General features: G+C 41.1%; 1 protein-coding gene across 1 annotated transcript in view; it reads left to right on the forward strand.

Annotated features, from left to right (window-relative positions):
- The window catches only part of LOC149447501 (zinc finger FYVE domain-containing protein 1-like), a 34,828-nt gene extending 15,721 nt beyond the window's left edge, over positions 1-19,107 (forward strand). Inside the window, exons 8-11 of the mRNA XM_089652523.1 lie at positions 4,258-4,428; positions 9,650-9,827; positions 13,998-14,105; positions 14,913-19,107. Of these exons, the coding sequence (XP_089508649.1) occupies positions 4,258-4,428; positions 9,650-9,827; positions 13,998-14,105; positions 14,913-15,145 (690 nt within the window). The 3' untranslated portion in view covers positions 15,146-19,107. The remainder of the gene's footprint in view (positions 1-4,257; positions 4,429-9,649; positions 9,828-13,997; positions 14,106-14,912) is intronic.
- The last annotated feature ends 1,049 nt before the right edge of the window (positions 19,108-20,156 follow it).

The raw sequence follows: 20,156 nt of genomic DNA on the forward strand, positions 1-20,156 counted from the left end.
GTTATTCTTCTCCTTGAATAAAACTGTCTAAGAGCCTATTTATAAATCTTATACGTGCACTAAATATGCCTTCTATTATTTTAGCTGTGTTACATAAATTACCTTTTTATACAACAATTTTTGCCTGACCATTCAATTATATAATTCTCTTCTTACAGTATACAAAGGCAACTTGTGGTTTTCAGAAAGTACCAAAAAGCTGGAAGTAAATAATTGCTAGTAAAAGTAACTGTAGACACCATGGTGATTGTTTAATCTGAAAAAGTTTGGCTTTGATGTAGTGATTATCACATTTATGTGTTGCAGCAGAAGCCCCAGCAATTTTTGGGGGGCTATTAACAGAAATATGAGGCTGAAGTTTGTTTTCACGCAATTTTAATTGTTTCCCTGAGATATGTCTAGCACTGTCCCCATTTACCTGATGCTTTCTAGTTTGATCATGTCTTTGGTCAGAGTAAAGGTGACAGTTGTACAGATGTGGTTGTTGAAGCCTTTAAGAAAGTAAAAGGCTTCTCCTGAATGGTACAGTAGCTCTGAATCTGACTCAATATTGTTCAGAGAGCAGGATGGGAAGTCTCTGTCCTCCTGCCGGAGCATAGCACTGTATAATGTATGGAGCTGATGCTACATACAGTCTATACAGTGCTGACAGCAAGCTAACCTGTTAGTGAAGCAAATAGTTCATGTGGACCAGCTTAGTCCAAACTAATTATTTTAAGTTCATTTAAGCCTGGAATAGGGCTCTAAGGCAGAACCAAACCCTCCTATCCTTTACAGCCAAGGAAGCTACCATCATACTTATGTAGTCCTGTTAATTTATACAGCACTTTAAATACATACATTCACATCAGTCCCTGCCCTCAAGGAGCTTACAATCTAAGGTCCCTAACTCACATTCTTACATACACATATTAGGGCCAATTTAGACAATTAACCTACCACCAGCATATCTTTGGAGTGTGAGAGGGAAATCCAGTACGCAGAGGAAACCCACACAGGCACAGGGAGAACATGCAAAACTCCATGCAGGTAGTGCCAGGGTTGGAATTCGAACTGATAACCCCAGTGTTATTAGGCAGAAGTGCTAAACACTGTTTGAGCTGCAGTTGATTGGTGCTGCTCATGTGATTTATTATGACACCAGCCATTTGATGTCTTGACAGTTCAGTTGAGAAAATAAGCAACTGTAACTGATATCATTCATGGCATGCCTTGAATGCAGTTGTTTTGGGAAACCGTTAAATTGATGGTTTTAGTTATGCTTTAACCTCTTGCCGACCGCGCATAGCCGAATGACGGCTTCACCGCGGCCGGCCAGTTCTGAGTGGACGTCATATGACGTCCTCCCAGAACGCGCTCTCCTGCGCGCCCCAGGGGGCGCGCACCCGGCGATCTCCGTGATCGCTGTGTCCTACGGACACAGCTGATCACGTGATGTGGTGAAAGGCCGATCCCACCGGCCTTTTACCACGTGATCAGCGGTGTCCAATGACACGCTGATCACAGGGAAATGCAAGTGCCGGTTCTCGGCTGCACTTTCCTCACGCTGTCAGATCGTGAGGAAAGTACTGCCGAGAACCGGCAGTTGTCAGAGCGGGGATCGGCACCGATCATCAGGGCACTGATGATCAGTGCCCTGATGATCGGTGCCCAGCAGTGACACCCGCAAGTTCCGCCCAGCAGTGCGCCCACTAGCCCCGCCCACCCGTTCCCAGCAGTGCCCCCACCTGTGCCCAGCAGTGCCCCCACCTGTGCCCAGCAGTGCACCCACCTGTGCCACTCTGCAGTGCCACCTACCTGTGCCCAGAAGTGCCACCTACATGTGCCCAGCAGTGCCACCCACCTGTGCCCACCAGTGCCACCCACCTGTGCCCACCCACCAGTGCTGCCCACCAGTGCCACCCACCAGTGCAGCCCAGCAGTGCTGCCAGTCAGTGCCATCAGTCAGTGCCCAGGGGTTGTGCCAGTCAGTGCCGCCAGTCAGTGCCCAGAAGTGATGCCAGTCAGTGCCGTCTATCAGTACCCATCATCAGTGTCACCTATCAGTGCCGCCTATCAGTGCTGCATATCAGTGTCGCCTATCCGTGACCCCTAATTAGTGCTGTCTATCAGTGCCGCCTATCCGTGCCACCTCATTAGTACTGCCTATCAGTGCCCTTTAGTGCTGCCTATCAGTGCCCATCAGTGCCGCCTATCAGTGCCCATCAGTGCCGCCTCATCAACGCAAATCAGTGAAGGAGAAAAAATACCTGTTTGAAAAATTTTATAAAAGATACAAATAAACTTTTTTTTTTTTTTCAAATTTTTTGCACTTTTTTTAATTTATAGCGCAAAAAGTAAAGCGCCCAGTGGCGATTAAATACCACCAAAAGAAAGCTCTATTTGTGAGAAAAAAACAATCAAAATTTCATATGGGTACAATGTTGCATGACCGCGCAATTGTCAATCAAAGTGCGGCAGCGCTGAAAGCTGAAAATTGGCCTGGTAAATAAGGGGGTATAAGTGCCTGGTAGGCAAGTGGTTAAACAAAAAAACAAAGTGTTTGTGTATGCAGACTTTTAAGGTATCCACTCTTCCCAGTGGGAAACATTTGTGAGCATTTTGAAGATCCCTGTATATTGTATGTAGACAGATTCCCTTAGCAATGAACATCTAAAATGTATTAAAGTATATATGTAAAGGCAGAACTTTTTTGTATTAGAGTAAGGAAGGACTAAACCCTCTTCCAAGTTTTTATTGCTCTCTGTGTCCTACTGCATAATTTTACCTTCTATTTGTCCTGACCCCTGTCACCAAGAGAGAAAGTAGAAGGTAATGCAAATGCTAGCATTGTAATGTGAGCAAGAGGTAAGGAGTAGTCTTCCAATCATTTTAGGGAGATTGTGCTGTGGATCTTTGGTGCAGCTCCAGGTCAGCATGTGAAGGGAAATCTCCCCAGCAAGACAAAGGCATAAAAAAACAGATAGAGGTTTTAACCCATCCCTGTTTTATGTAAAACTAAAAAAAATTAGTTTTGGCTTTAAATATACTAGAATATTTCCAAAACCTGTGCTTACTTAAAAATAATATATGGGACGAGCACTATTTATACATTCTAGTTTAGGAACACAGCTTGCCTGATAGGAAATATGTCCTGCCTACAAATATGTCCTGCCTACAGTTGAACATTAAGAAAAAAAGTAGCACATAGGCTATACCACTGAACTAGGCAGTGACAGTTCAGCTATAGTTTAGGAGGTTGAACTCTGTAGATCATTTGTATTTCACCACCCTGTCTTACAGTGTCAGATTTTACAGAAAAGAGGAGTTGGTTACTGGGTATATGTAAACCCTCACATATACCCAGTGAAGTGACTGGCTTCAGATATTACACAGAGATTAAACAAATCCTCCTTTGTACCTAATATCTACAGCCATCTTTCCCTTACATCCAGTCAGTGCAAAATTTATAAAGCTTGTCTGAAAGTTCAGAAAAAGGGGGCGGAGAGTTGAAATTACACTGAAATTACACACTGCAGAACTCAGTGAGGGAAGCTCTGAGAGCTGATTGGAGGGAAGAGACACCCCCCCCCCTCCCCCTCCTCTACACAGCTCACAGGAGATTGTCAATCTGCTGGAGGTACTTCCCCTGTGACCATGTTTCTCTTTTTGTCAGGAAGACCTTTCAGACGTGATTCATGCTGATAGCAGAGGAACAAAGTAGCAGACAGAAATTACACTTAATGCTCTAGAAAGAGACAAGTACACACTATAAAGGGATATGCTTTGTTCATATTTCATATCTGAGGTTTACAACCACTTTAAGGCTTACATTGTAATTTAATACCATTATAAGCTAAAAACTCTGAGTAAGGCTATAAGCTCTTAGCTATTACCTGTCATGTCCAGATAAGCCTGCTATGTGGCTGCCTGAAATCACATTTGCTTTGCAATGGAGGCCACAAAGCATAAGTTCTGTCTGCTGATGGTTTTAAGCCCTGTCCACTCTTGTTTGCTAGTTGGACACTCCAGGTGAGCAATACGTTGTAGGCTAAGATGCCAAGGCCTTCTTGTAAGGTGAAAGCAACTCAGATGGGGCACAGATGAGACATTTTCTGAATAATTATAGCTGTCTGATGGTGCAGGCTTTTAGCCAGGATGTTTGCTTTCAGAGCATCAGAGTGGAGAAAAGATTCAGATTCATTAGACCAGCATCAGACTTCTGGCTGAGTCAGAGTATACTGTGTATTAGTCCTGTAAATATGTTTTCTGTTACAGACTGATTCTTACTCACTGGACCAACACAATGCAGCACAGCGTGTGCTTGATGGAGTAAACTTAGTCTTCCAATCTGTGAATGAGTACAGCGCCGGGCCCACCAACGTGGTCACCACATGGCTGATAGATAATGTGGCTCCCAACTATTGGCGACCAAATGCTGAGATTACTGTAAGTTTTTTTCCTTTCCTGGAGTGGACACCTTTTATCTATGCTGGTTATTTAAGCAATATTTAAATTAAAAGGCTAGCTTTCAAGCTCCAAGTTCAGAAAACATCAGCCCTTATTTAATAAAGCAAGTCTGCACTTTGCCAATGCAGGATAAAGCAACAGTTTCCCCCTTCCCCAGCAGCACATTTTCACCTTTCTTTTACTTTCCTGCCTCTCTGTTCAGCTGCCAGGAACTGTTAAAACAACTTGTTCTTCCTGGAATGAATGAATATGTGACTCACTTTATGTGGCGGTGATGGTGTTTGGTGATTGACCCAGTGCTCTTACATGGAGGCTGAAAGAGTCCCAGCCCTGGGTAACCCCTGACTGGAGTGATTTGGGGCTTATACATGGCTTCTTTCCTCACTTCTGCTAGCAAAACAGAGCATTTGACAAGTGAAGAACAATATGTGTTGCTGAGCAAGAGGGTTCCAAAATGAATCTGTTCCTTTGCAATGCATGGGCAAACACATATTCCTTTTAAAGTGTCTAATGTATAAAAAAAGACTGTCAGGAGCAGCCAATCAGAATTTTGCTTTAGGGACATAACATGTTTAATCTTTTATGGAAAATGCAGCCAGTTCTTCTTTTAGAAACTTGCATAAATAAGAATATTGTCTGTCTTGTTTTCAGAGGACTGTTGGTCAGCTGTGAAGTCTGGCAGTGGTGGAAGGGTTATGTTATCACATCTTACATTGTCTGCTTAATACCTTTTGGAGTAATTTATGAAAGTAATTGGATATAAGAATTTTTTTGGCAGTCAGACAACATCCATCAAGCTACAGTAAACTGGTTTCTAATGCAGCCCATAGACGGGGCGAAAACCAGCTGTTTTTAAAAAAAAAACAAAAACGATACATCGGTCGTTCAATCGGCCGACGTTACCACCAGCGGTAAAAAAATCGGCCGATTTTCATCCCGTCTACGGTCGGCAAATATACAGCAAGGAACAGAAGTATTTGAACACCCTGCGATTTTGCAAGTTCTCCCACTTAAAAATTATGGAGGGGTCTGAAATTCACATTGTAGGTGCATTCCCACTCTGAGAGACAGAATTAAAAAACAAAATTCAGGAAATCACATTGTATGATTTTTAAAGAATTTATTTGTCTTGCACTGCTGAACATAAGTATTTGAACACCTGAGAAAATCAGTGTTAATATTTGGTACAGAAGCCTTTGTTTGCAATTACAGAGGTCAAACGTTTCCTGTAGTTCTTGACCAGGTTTGCACACATTGCAACAGGGATTTTGGCCCACTCCTCCACACAGATGTCCTCTACATCTGTCAGGTTTCAGGGCTGTCGCTGAGCAACACGGAATTTCAGCTCCCTCCAAAGATGTTCTATTGGATTTAGGTCTGGAGACTGGCTAGGCCACTCCAGAACCTTGATATGCTTCTTATGGAGCCACTCCTTGGTTATCCTGGCTGTGTGCTTTGGATCGTTGTCATGTTGGAAGACCCAGCCACGACCCATCTTCAATGCTCTGACTGAGGGAAGGAGGTTGTTGCTCAAAATCTCACAATAAATGGCCCCATTCATCCTCTCCTTAATACAGTACAGTCGTCCTGTCCCCTTCGCAGAAAAGCACCCCCAAAGCATGATGTTACCACCCCCATGCTTCAGAGTAGGGATGGTGTTCTTGGGATGCAACTCATCCTTCTTTTTCCTCCAAACACGAGTGAAGTTTAGACCAAAAAGTTCTACTTTGGTCTCATCTGACCACATGACTTTCTCCCATGCCTCCTCTGGATCATCCAGATGGTCATTGGCAAACTTCAGACGGGCCTGGACATGTGATGACTTGAGCAGGGGAACCTTCCGTGCAATGCATGATTTGAAACCATGACAGCGTAGTGTTCTACCAACAGTGATCTTTGAAACTGTGGTCCCAGCTCTCTTCATGTCATTGACCAGCTCCTCCCTTGTAGTTCTGGGCTGATTCCTCACCTTTCTTATCATCAGTAATTCCCCACGAGGTGAGATCTTGCATGGAGCCCCAGTCCGAGGGAGACTGACAGTCGTATTTATCCTCTTCCATTTTCTAACAATTGCTCCAACAGTTGATCTATTTTCACCAAGCTGCTTGCTAATTGCCCCGTAGCCCTTTCCAGCCTTGTGGAGGTCCACAATTTTGTCTCTGGTGTCTTTTGACAGCTCTTTGGTCTTGCCCATGGTAGTAGTTGGCGTCTGACTGACTGTGGGGTGGACAGGTATCTTTAAAGAGCTCAGACAGGTGCTACTAAGTTAGATTAATGAGTGGAGTAGATGTGGACTTTTTAAAGGCACAGTAACAGGTCTTTGAGAACCAGAATTCTTTCTGTTTCTTAGGTGTTCAAATATTTATGTTCAGCAGTACAAAACAAATAATTTTTTAAAAATCATACAATGTGATTTCCTTTTTTTTTTTTTTAATTCTGTCTCTAAGAGTGGGAATACACCTACAATGTGAATTGTGAGTTTAATTTCTAAGTGGGAGAACTTGCAAAATCGCAGGGTGTTCAAATACTTCTGTTCCTCACTGTAATAGCGGAGTATTACTTCTGTCCCTGCAGAGAGCTCCACTATTATATTTGACATTAAAAAGTATAGCGGTTGCAACATTGTATCTATTTGTATCCATTTCTGATACAGATGGTTTTATGCGGATACAAATAGATACAATGTTGCAACCGCTATACTTTTAAATGTCAAATATAATAGCGGACTGGAATTCTTTTTCTTCTTCTTTTTCTTGCAGGTCACGGCTCATGCGCAGAATTTTTATCGGTAAAAAGATCGGCCAATTTGCCGATCATTGCAGAGAAAATCGCCGATTTTTTTTTCCGACTTTACCAATTAAAAAAATGTGCCAAAATCTCGAAAAATGGCCGACCTATTAACCCACTAACGGCCCGAAAATTGGCCGATTTTTTTTTTTTTTTTTTTTTTTTTTTTGTCGGATGAAAAATCGGCTGATTTTCAACCCATCTATGGCCTGCTTAAAGAACACTCAATGACACAAAGCCTCAAAATCTCAGCAATATGATAATGGCAGTTGTAGGGTTAATTGGTATAGGCTGATGTAGATTGTTTGCCACATCTATGGGATACTTTGTTTCCATGTGTCTACAATCTAAATAGCCTTTATCAATTATTTTACTTTGGAGGAACCCTTAGTAGAAAGTTCCCATTGGTGGTTGGTGGCAGGGTTAATAATCCCTTTGGACTGCATTAGTGGCCAGTAACAGTGTTTATTTAACCCCTTCATAATGCAGCATGAAAAGGATAATTAACACTGCCTTTGCCCTCAACTAGTTTTGCTTTAATTACGTATCTTACATCCAACCCACTCTCACGCCACTCTGTCTTCTAAATCACGTTTTGAGATCACTCCGCCTGGCAGAAGTGACTTTTTCTAGTACTGGGTGCAGAAGCGCAGAGAGCTCTCCAGCACTAGGCAAACCACTGCATCCGCATGCTTTGAGAACACTGATGTGGGGATATAAATCCGCGACAATGGTGAATTGTGGCAGAATCCATGGAGACTTCTCATGGTGCCCTGGCTGAGAAACCTTGCTGTAAACAGAGTATAATATACTTTGAATTCAAGCTGTTCAGAAGCAACAAAAGATCAAGGCAACTGCTGTGTGGCAGAACTAGGAAAAAGACACATCTATACACATGCGAAAAATATCCACACATTTTATATACATTACAGCTAATCTTCAAAGTGGCATTGACTATGTCAACTATATATGGCCTTGGATGCTGGGTGATATTAGAAACACATTTAATGGGATATTTTTCTTAAGATCTCTTTTTTTGATGGCTTGCAAGAGCCCTGGGGAAATGTCATGCACTGAAAGTGAATTGCCCCATCTTGAGTGCTCCTTCATTGTTCATACACTGACAGAGCAGCATTTTCCCTTCTGCGGAGATTGGTGCACATGCAGGAAAAGAATTCAGCTGCTCTGGGTGATCCTGGAATGCTTACATATCATTGAACATGTATAGGTTATATTGGATTCTGTTGCACTTTTTCCTTCACAACCCCCTTTCCTGTGCTGACTTATTTTCTAATAATATATACTTAAAGTCACATGGTTTCAGTGGTCTTCACTGTTTGGCCTTCGGTGTCACACAACCTTTTATTCTAAGACCTCCTTACTGCCCACTGTGGCCTCTGTGCATGCATTCTGCTGACTCCAGTTATTTTAGGTGAAGCCTTTTCTATGGCCTGGTGCTTAATTACAAGTCCCTAACTGATATTCGTTAAGTTTGTGGCTTTTATATGCAGGAAGTATATTCTTCAGGCAGGGAAATGTTGAAGAAAAGACTGTATGTAGAGGTTTGCAGCTCTGTCCCTTGTAATTTAGATATTTGAGACACTAATTCATATCTTATTCTTGCAATGGTTTTTACTTGTTAGGAGTGAGCTGACATTTTGGAAATGTTTGTTCATTGAGGTATATCATTCTATAATAATCAGATAAAGAGGCATCCATACTGCCTGATCATTCTGTCCAATATTACTCAAAACAGAATCAGGGCCCATTCGCATCACAATGCAGTATACAGCAACACACACAATTTTGTATGTTGAGATGCGTTACGTTAAGCAGACTATTCATTTTGAATGGATTGTCAACACATTACAGTACAGTGCTGACAAAACAGGACCTGCTGTATTTTTTAAAATGCAGTCCTTAGAATTTATAAAAACTGGCACCGGCAGATTTTGGTACCAAATAGACTGCATCAAAATGCATGTACCTGACTAGAACTCGTACTTGATTTTGACCAGTTTTTCTCTATATACCAAAAGAGAGTTGGTCTTAATTAGCTCCACCTTCACATATACAAACTGTCAGTATTTAATTTTGTGGTTGCCACATTTAATGCTCTACATTGTAGAAGTGGTGTATTTTAGATCTGTCTGAATTTGGTGCAAGAGTCCCTGTCAGAACCAATAGTGTGACAGACGCTTCATAAATTTGGCACAGTACATTAACGAGGGATTAATGCCAGAAAAGTGGTGCAGTGGCTTTATTGAATTCCCCCAGTGTGCTGTGGCACCCAGACAGGTGGATCCATGCGTTGTGCACTGTTGTGCAGACATGGTTCTCTGCATCTTTCTTGTGTTTCCTCGGCTTTCTTTGTTTCCTTCTGTGATTCATGCCATGTTCTATCCTTCTGTAGGAGTGTCATGGTTGCAAGAAAGAATTCATGCCAACTGAGAGGAAGCATCATTGTCGATCTTGTGGTGAAGGTTTCTGTCACAACTGCTCCAATCAGACTATGCCTGTTCCTGACCGAGGCTGGGGAATATCCCCTGTACGTGTCTGCAAGCAGTGTCACAATAAAGGGCCCGTGAAAGGTGAGTGACATGATTAAGATGTGGCAGTAGATGAACTGGCATCCTTGATACTAGTGAAATGCAGAGATTTAAAGATTCATTTTTACAAGTATAAATGCTCTATATAAAATACCAGAAAAAGAAGTCTGAAGTTCTAAAAAAAACTCTTACTAAATCAAAAAAACTTTTTCCTAAAAAAACTTGTGTGCAATATGGCAGTAGGGGATTTTGATAGAATTTTCAAAATCCATCTCTAGCAAATACTTTTTCTTTTAATTTTGGACAGAGAATAAAACTTGGTGCCTCTCTTAGGCTTTCATTCCCGTTAGTGGCCCCTTTGGAAAACTTCCCCTCACTTCCTCTTCTGTCCTGAAATCTCTCCAGTGTGGTAAACATTAGGATATTTTTCAAAATACCTCACAGTGAATGCACACAAGGTAGCATAAAAATAAATGGTGCCATTTTTTCAGCCACAACAACTCAGTTCAAAAGTAGCTCAATGTGAGAACACATATTCTTGTCGCAGAAGAAAATGTGATATTTCACAGCCATGTGACAATCCTTTCTTCAAGGCAACAATGATGTTGCATTTTCTTCTGTGAGAAGAAATCACATTTTCATGTTAAGAATTTTTTCAATTCTTTTATAGCTAAAGAAATGGCAGGCACTCGGGTCAATTCATAACTAGCACAAGGAAGGTGCATATATAGAGCAATACACTGAAAAAAAAATTACCTAACACTCAATCCATCTAGTCAGCAAAAAGACCTAATTCAACTGTTCTAACATTTTGGATAAACAAAGAGGTGTTTGTTGGATATATTTGGGTACACATGTAAGGCCACACGTCAAGACACCTCTGCAATGTAAGCTTAGGTCCTTAAAAGTATGTGGTGTGTAAGTATATAAAGTATATTTACATAAATGAAGAAAAATACTGTTGATCCTGCCAGAAATTGCTTAGCGGACAACTTCCTTACAGTCAGCCTGTGCTGCCCACCTATAAGTTAAGTTGTATCCAGCTATCTCTTTGGGCTATACAGTACCTTTCCCTTATGTTATGGAGAAGCAGAAAGGGGAGCTGTTTTGTAGTGCTGTGTAGTGCAGTACAGTCAGTGAGCTTAGCCACTATAGAACATGAAGTGTGTTAATGACATGATCAAAGTGACTATAGACAAATAAAAGACTGAGAGAATTATATTGATCCTGACAAAGCGTGTTTGTACTAATTTCTTGTCTAAAACATAATAAAAAAATTGGAAAAGTTTGAGAGAGGATAAAAATGCAGAGACCACATCTGACTGGTAAACTTCAATAGATGTAAAATGTTATTCTGGGGCTCAGATACACTTTAATTGGATTTGACTTTAAAAAAAGTAATGGCTCGTACATGTGATAAGAAATTTGTATGAACATTTCCATGTGAGGAACGATTGGGTTATTATCTGTTCGTTAGCATAGTGCTTCCTACAGCCAATTCCGACTTTACAAACGACAAAAACCGAGGGTGCAAGCTGGAAAATTTTTATCCTATGTGAACACAACATCCAATTTTCGTTTAATGTGTTTAGTAATCATACGGAAATAATCGAATATAAAAAAATGTGCATGATCAGACGCATAGAACGACCCAACACTTCCTCTTCTACTATGATAGTCAGTAGCTATGTCTGCCTACATTTGCCTTTGTCATTCAAGAATTTTCATACAAGTTAATACCATTGTCGGTTACATCATGATATTTACCTTCGTGGAAAATTGGACGATTGCTCGTTCAATTTGCTCATAATGTGTACTAGGCTTTACACTGAGTAGCTAAAAAAGTAAAATGTTAAACCTACTTTTTTTGTAGCCCCCAAAATCAACACAATGATTTGGAGAATTTTTACATTTTGATGTAATGTGGTGTTTTTTTTTTATTTGTTTGTTTTTTTTGCTAGCAATAAAGTGGTATTGAAGCCAAAAGCAAACATATATGGTATTGCAGCTTACCATTTTTTAGATGTGATGATTGCTTTAAATCGCAAAAAAAATCAATTGTTTTTCAACACAACAAGCTGCAGATGTATCAGTTCAGACTGTTGAGACAAACCATTTACCATTGACAGAGGTGCTTACAATGATCAACTTTTATTTATTCATGTAAAACCTTTATCCAAAAAAGGTTTGCAGAAAGAAATCTGTTATTGCAGTTGCTTGTGTGCGCTGCGAGCGCTGATCAGTGTGTTCTGGCGGGTGGTAGTGCCTCTGTCAGAATGCAAAGGCACAGTGGGGGAAATCGCTGCACCAACATCACTTGTGTTGATACAGCGGTCTCTCAGTTTTTTTTTTTTTTTCTTTTTTAAGCCCACTGGGTTAAATGGAAAAAAATATAGCAATGTGTACTTGGTATTACATTTCCCTTCCCCCAGACAGACAAGGCTGCTGTTCAAAGGTGCCCCCTGTGCTCCTTTATCCAGAGTGGGGGCATGCTAATACGGGAGGTTTGTTACTGGCTAGATCACCAGGTGAAAACAGAGGGGGGGAGCCTAAGAAAAACTAATCAAGCCACCACATCTAATGACTGATAATCTGCAATATACAGTGCATCCAGAAAGTATTCACAGTGCTTAACTTTTGCCACATTTTGTTTTATTACAGCCTTATTCCAAAATGGATTAAATGCATTGTTTTCCTCAACATTCTATAAACAATACCCCATAATGACAACATGAAAGAAGTTCCTTTTGAAATCTGTGCAATTTATTAAAAATAAAAAAAACGAAAAAAAGCACATGTACATAAGTATTCACAGCCTTTGCTCAATACTTTGTTGAAGCCCCTTAGCACCAATTACAGCCTCAAGTTGTTTTGTGTATGATGCTACAAGCTTGGCACACCTATTTTTGGGCAATTTCTCCCATTCTTCTTTGCAGTACTTCTCAAGCTCCATCAGGTCTGGGCTCTGACTGGGCCACTCCAGGACATTCACAGAGTCGGTCGTAGCCACTCCTTTGTTATGTTGGCTGTGTTCTTAGGGTCATTGTCCTGATGAAAGATGAACCGTTGCCCCACTCTAAGGACCAGAGCGCTCTAGAACAGGTTTTCATCAAGGATGTCTCTGTACATTGCTGCATTCATCTTTCCTTCGATCCTGACTAGTCTCCCAGTTCCTGCCGCTGAAAAACATCTCCACAGCATGATGCTGCCACCACCATGCTTCACTGCAGGGATGGTATTGGCCAGGTGGTGAGCGGTGCCTGGTTTCCTCCAGAAATTACGTTTGGCATTCAGGCCAAAGAGTTCAATCTTTGTTTCATCAGACTAGAGAGTTTTGTTTCTCATGGTCTGAGAGTCCCTCAGGTGCCTTTTGGCAAACTTCAGGCTGGCTGCCATTTTCCTTTTACTGAGGAGTGGCTTCCATCTGGCCACTCTACCATACAGGCCTGATTGGTGGAGTGCTGCAGAGATGGTTTTTCTTCTGGAAGGTTTATCCTCTCTCCACAGAGAAACGCTGGAGCTCTTTAAGAGTGACCATCATAGGGTTCTTGGTTACCTCCCTGGCTAAGGCCCTTCTCGATCGATTGCTCTAGGAAGATTCCTGGTGCTTCCAAACTTCTTCCATTTACGGATGATGGAGGCCACTGTGCTCATTGGGACCTTCAATGTTGCAGAAATGTTTCTGTACCCTTCCCCAGATCTGTGCCTTGATACAATCCTGTCTTGGAGGTCTACGGACAATTCCTTGGACTTCATGGCTTGGTTTGTGCTCTGACGTGCACTGTTAACTGTGAGATCTTATATAGACAGGTTTATCCCTTTCCTAATCATGTCCAATCAACTGAATTTCCCACAGGTGGACTCCAATCAAGTTGTGGAAACATCTCAAGGATGATCAGTGGGAACAGGATGCACCAAAGCTCAATTTTGAGTGTCATGGCACAGCTTGTGAATATTTATGTACATGTGGGGTTTTTTTCATTTTTTTATTTTTAATAAATTGCAAAGATTTCAAAACAATCTTCTTTCATGTTGTCATTATGGGGTATTGTTTGTAGAATGTTGAGGAAAAAATTAATTTAATGCATTTTGGAATAAGCCTGTAATATAACAAAATGTGGCAAAAGTTAAGTGCTCTGAATACTTTCTGGATGCACTGTATTACATTTTTAGTTTTGGGTTTAATACTGGTTTAATGTCTTGTTTTCTCAGGTCAAAGTACTACTCAGGATGATGGCCGAAGTTTGTTGCCTCGCAAGGTCACAGAGATTGCTCAGAGCTCGTTGGACATGATGTCTTCTGCAATGAAATATCCTTTGGGTAATGTTTTAATCTAATGAGATTTGATATAAAGATAAATTTGCTGTAGAGCGAGTTAATACACTGGAAATAAGAACCTATCTCTAGCGGCTGTGCTACTGGCAGTATACAGGCAGATATCTCTTATAGAATTATAAAATCTCTTCATTGAGAGATTTGCACCTTTCAGTGATGGACCCACCAGATGTATTGCAGCTTCCTTTCTCTTGGCTACAGTACAGTACGATGAGGACAACATCCCCTTTTCTTTGAAGAAAAAGGAACAATCCTGACAGTGCTTTTTCTGTTAGGATGCCTGGGCTTGTTTTAAATTCTACTTCCCACCTTTATTGAAGCAACAGTGTCACAGCATAAAAGCACAATGTAAAAACAGTGGGGAAGAATCAAGGTTCTTGTGTTTCACATTACCTAGCGCTTTAGCCCACTATTGGGTTATGATTAAGCGCTAGGTAGCATGCGGCCATCTGGACTCTCGTTTAAACCACTTCCTGTGGTGGCACACCTGTAGGCTTTATCCTGAGTCATGTAGCCTGTGTCTATGGACACAGACAGTGCAGCCCTGCCTGCCCCCAAACATGCCCCCCCCCCCCCAATAGTTCCTGCTGCCTCAGCATAGCCTGTGTGAGCAAGGAGAGCTGGTACAGTTTTAGAACCACATTTAGAATATGTAAATACTTAAATGTCCATAGCCTGGAACAGACTCTCTTTACCATGCAGGACTGTATATATAGAGCACAAACATAGCATATATTAAAAGCCCTTACGTCTTTCTCTAATTAATATGTTAATTCTTCCACTGTTTTACAGATTTTGTAAAAGAGGCAGCACGTCCCAGCTACTGGGTGCCAGACCAGGAGATCAACAACTGCCACAGCTGTAAAATAACATTCATCCCTAAAATGTACAAACATCACTGCAGGTCTTGTGGCCAAGGCTTCTGCCAGCTTTGCTCTGAATATCAGCGGTCAGTCCCCTCACGGGGTTGGCATCATCCGGTGCGGGTGTGTCAGAGCTGCAATCTTAAAAAGGGAGAGCTGTAAAGAGGACACAAACCTTAGTCCTGGAGACTGGGAAAAAGAGGTGATAGTGATCAGGAGGGAATTTAAAAACTGTGGTGCTTTCAAATCATGACTGGAGTTGTGCACTAACATAGGTGAAAACACTTGGGCTTGGCAGAGCATGATGGCACTCTGTAATGATCACACAATGCCCTATTGTCAGTGTACTTAGCAGTTCTCTTGACACTTTTCAGAAATGGCTCTGAGCACGTTTGACTTAGTCACTGGACCTAACGCAAAGAGATTCTCAGTATATTCTGGTGACTGGAGTTCTAGATTTACTGACTTACCTTCATATGGCTAATGATAGTAAAAGTGAACTAAAAACTGATATTTCAGATATGGTGGGTTGAACCAGCAATATGCTTCTTAAAATGTATCTAAACCCAAAAACAAAATTGTAATATTTTGCAGCTTATCTATCCTTAGATGTGGTGGCTGCAGTGGTTTCCTTTTTTCGGACTAAGAATATACCTGTAAATCTTACCAGAAATGCAGTGCCCATGCCACTAACAGTAAGCTGAACAAACTATTCACTGCTATCACTATTCTGTAAACTACTGGTCCAATCAATCTACCATATAATAATGGCGATGAACAATTGCAGACATGTTTAAAGTCCAGTTTGTGTGACAACTATGGTTCCCTCTGTAGATACAATGATGGAGAAATAAGAGTAGACATGAAGGAACAGGAAGTATGTTATTTTCCGCATTACCTGGTGAAAAAAGCCTAAAAAAACATAAATAAGGCAGCTGTCACATCTATGCACTGGTAATTTTGGGGGGTGCAGTTTAGATGCGCTTTATAGGGACACTGTCACTCCAAAACCCCTCCCCAACAATGTGTACTCACCAATTCACGCTCCTCCACTGCTTTCCTGCTGAAGGAGTCAAACCCAGGTAAGTTGGCATCACTGCCCCCCTAAGTGGAAGCATTTGGGCCCGATGATTGCCCATTTAGGGAAGAGCACGGTCACATTGGGAAGGTCACAAGGCTCCCCAATAACTAGAAGACCCTCCATTAGAGAAATTGAGCAAGGACTCCAACAGAATGGGGAGGGAGTGTGGATAGATGAGTATAACGCGCTCAAGGAGTGGTCACTATCCTCCCTAGATGTTTTTTCTAATTCATTGTCAAAGATTCTCTACATTTACAACAGACTCCAAAGTCCAGTTTCAGTCAGTTTTTAACAGCTTAGGAGCATCTTCTGTGTCTTTACATTAAAAGGCTTTCAGTCTGTCAAGATTCTGCTCTCCATAGAAGGTAAAGGGAAAAAGAGATGAGCTTTTAGAGCATTAGTTGTGAATTTTTAACAGTAATGTCTCCACCATGCATTTAAAAGCAGAGGTGAATGAGGTCTTATGTTAAAGTACTTTTAATGCTTGTTCAGAATGTATAACTACACTTCAGTCCAACTTTAAAACTTTAGGGTACTTTGAGCACATCTTTGATACTGCATACTTTAGTGCTAGACCACACCAAAGTGTCATTCATTGCCGAAGATGAACATATAAATTGGTTGGTACAAAGTCTGAGGCTGTAAAGAATGCTCAAATGGACCATTGGCTTTACAATGTAAAAAAAGGAATACCTTGTACTTAGTGGTAATATCTATTTTGTACATTGAGTTTTCAGTTTCTGATATGTCTATATACTATGAACTATGGACATTGCTGGGATCTTGGAAGGGAACTTTTCATGATTAACGGGTTTATCTGAAGCCCATAGCGCTCAGAATTTATATTTTAGTTAACCAATATAACCAAACCCTGGTTGATTGCTATGGTTTAATGTACTTAATCATCTTTGGTATTTGTGCTGAATTTTCTAAATTTCTAGTGTTAAGCCTTAAAGGATAGGTCCACCTTTAGTAACATGCTACACCTGTATTTAGGGTGTAATATGTAGCATGTAACATGTTACTAGGCAGCACTCCCCACTCTCCCTCTGATACCCCACTGTGATATGCAGAGGATCTTCTCCCTGCACCCGATGTCCCTATTTAAAATTGGTGCAGCTGTGAGGGGCTCCGCTTATACAGCCACATCATTCTGTCACATGATCTGTGCATGACAAAACTACAAGTCTTCTCTGCCACCACAGCAGAAGGACTTATAGTATCTATGAACTGTGACCATGTTGATCATCACACTTGTAGTTCATTCACTCTCCCTACAGCTCAGTAACTGTCTGCCTGTATAGAGGTACGGACAGAGAGTTCTAGGCAGTGTCTGCAGGAGCTTAACATTGCACCCGTGATCTACTGATCACAGCTCCAATGCTCTGGAGGCACCTAAAAAAAAATATTAAATGCACATTTTTTTACCTGCAAAAATATGTGCATTTGTTATTTTCTTTTCAAAAGGTGAACCTAGCCTTTAAAAGAGAAGTATGGGATATATAAAAAAAAAAACATACTCACCTAGGTTAATGCAGCATTGATTCAGTGCTTCATCTGTCCCCCACCGGCTCTACACTGAACAATGAAACACCACTGATTGCTCCGTTCTCCCCTTTGCTCTGAGCAGAGAGCCATGACTGTCAGTCTCTAGCTTTCTGCTCTGCTTTGCCTGCACTCCCTGGGGAGGGGAGGGAGTGGCTGACTCAGTCTCCCAGTGGCACAGCTGAAAACCTGAGCCAGCTGCCAGTCCAGGATTCTGGGTGGATCCCGACCATATGGTCAGGATCTTTTCAGAGGCTGGATTGGCTTTGTGACATCAGCCTACAGCAGGCTGTAGCTTACTGTCGGCTGAAAATAGGTCACAGGCGTGCAGAACGAACTGCAGCCCTGTGATCAAAAAGGGAAGTATAGCCAAAAAAAGTTTGGTTTTACTTCTCCTTAAAAAAAGGATTGCTTATTTAATGCAGTGGTGGTCAGTGCAGTATATAAAGCACAGTAACCCACAACATCCAGCCATTTATATATATATATTATTAACCAGATCATAAATACGTGAATTCTGATTGGTTGCTGCGCAAAATTACTTGCTTTGCAGTACCCTATTATAAAAGCCCATGTGTATCCCCAGGCAAGTCTCTAGGGATTAATCAAAGTTAGGAACACAGACATTAGTTGTTTATGATAAGAAATTACATCTCAAATTTTTTTTTTCTTACATCTGCTGATGGCTTAAGCAACTCCTTCAGTCACAATTTTATGGAGCATTTCATGTTCACTTCAATTAGGAACACAGTTTCTTTCAGCAGCTAAAACTTACTGATCAGCTTTAAATTTATCTAGCATTTTTGCATGAATAAGCAATTAATCTTTTGGTTAATAAGCCCATACATGTTTGAAATTATTATTTAACCTGCAATATAAGAAGATACAATGTGGGAAATATTTTTTGACAATCACATTTACAGTAGGTCGAAAATAATCCTTTCTGAGGTTGAATTTAGGAAGAAAATAATTTAGTCTTTGTGTGAGCTAATCACATCCTAATTCAAACTTTTTTTCAGTCAAACTTTGCTGCTGATCACAAAACTGCATTGCACTTTCAGAAAATCCATAGTCCTGTGAAGACATTCAGGGATCTTAATAAGTCTAATAGTGGTCATATATGTAACGAAGACTTCTTAATATTATGGTAATCCCTCTTAGACAGCAGAGCAGATGAACACAGGAAATTATTCTATGTGTCTGGCTTAAAATATCAAATCATTTTCATATTAAAAATATCTCTGCTTCATAACTGGAGACATTTTGAACAGGTTGGACCAGAATTCTTTTTAAAGTTGCTTTATAGACTAAATACCATAGCATGTCCTTCTAAATCTTTAATACTAACAATTTATTGGTATAATTAAATATGTATATCAACTTGTATTATAGGTTTCTATTAGGGACATGGTGGTATGATGTTACATTCCTTTTAAGAGCATTATTTTGCTGTGTAAAGAAACCTGGATGTGTAAATTAAAAAACATCTAAAATCAAAGCTTTCATTTTGTTTTGGATAGAATGGCTAAAATCTCTGTACGAATTGTTCTTTCTGATCCAGTAAGGAACATAGGACCAATAAGGAACATAGTAAGTCATTTGTTTTCTGGGCTACACTGCTGCCAACAGGAAGATTGGACACTGGCAAACATTTGGTAGGCCAGCCCAGAATAACCCCTTCTATTACCTGCCTGTCTCAGCTTCTTGCTTGTGTCCCAGCAGGATGGATGTCTTTTTTCTTTAGCTCTGCTCTGTAAAAGACACCTGTTTTTGCTAGCACTAAATTTCTTACACATTTTTTGGAATCAGGAATTGTTTCCCACACCTGCAGGGCTGACACCTTGTCTTCCGTTTACACACTTTCTAAGTTGTACCAGATGGATGTGCCTCATCGGATGCCAGCTTCAGGCATAAAATCATTCAGGTGGTACTTTGAGCTGCATGCATCCCCAGTTCCGTTGTTTTTAGTGGGCCTGTTATCAGTTTGTTGCTGTTGCCCACCCCTCAGTTGGACTGCTTTTGAACAGGGATGAGCTCAGGCGTGTTTGGATTCCAGTCTAGCCTGAGCTTGGAAGTTCACACTGCGCACTGCCAATTATAAGCAGCCAAGGCATTCCACGTCCTCCAGCCGCACTTGTACATGCCCCTATTATATGTGTGGCTGTGGGGAGTATCTTGGCCACTTATGATTGGCAATGTGCAGTGACAGCTTCCTGGTAGGATAGCTCAGGTGAGTTTGGACTGGGATCCAAACACACCTGAGCTCATCTTTACTTTTCAGCATCTCAAAGGCAAAGGCTTCCTATGTCCCTCAGTGGACAAGAAATCAAATAGGATTTCTGTACTCATTGTAAAATTCTTTTGAAGTAGTCCATTGGGGGACACAGGTCCTACCCTTTTGTACTTCTGATCATGCCTTCAGTACTGCTTGCTGCAAAACTGAGAAATGATGGTAGTAGAAGGGGTTATCCTGGGCTAGCCTACATTTTTGTTTTGCAAGTGTTCAAACCTCCTCTGGGTAGCTGTATAACCCAAAGATGAATTACT

This window comes from Staurois parvus, unplaced genomic scaffold (assembly GCF_062004578.1).
Source record: "Staurois parvus isolate SC_StPar_1 unplaced genomic scaffold, SC_StPar_1.0 ptg000684l, whole genome shotgun sequence".
NCBI lineage: Eukaryota > Metazoa > Chordata > Amphibia > Anura > Ranidae > Staurois > Staurois parvus.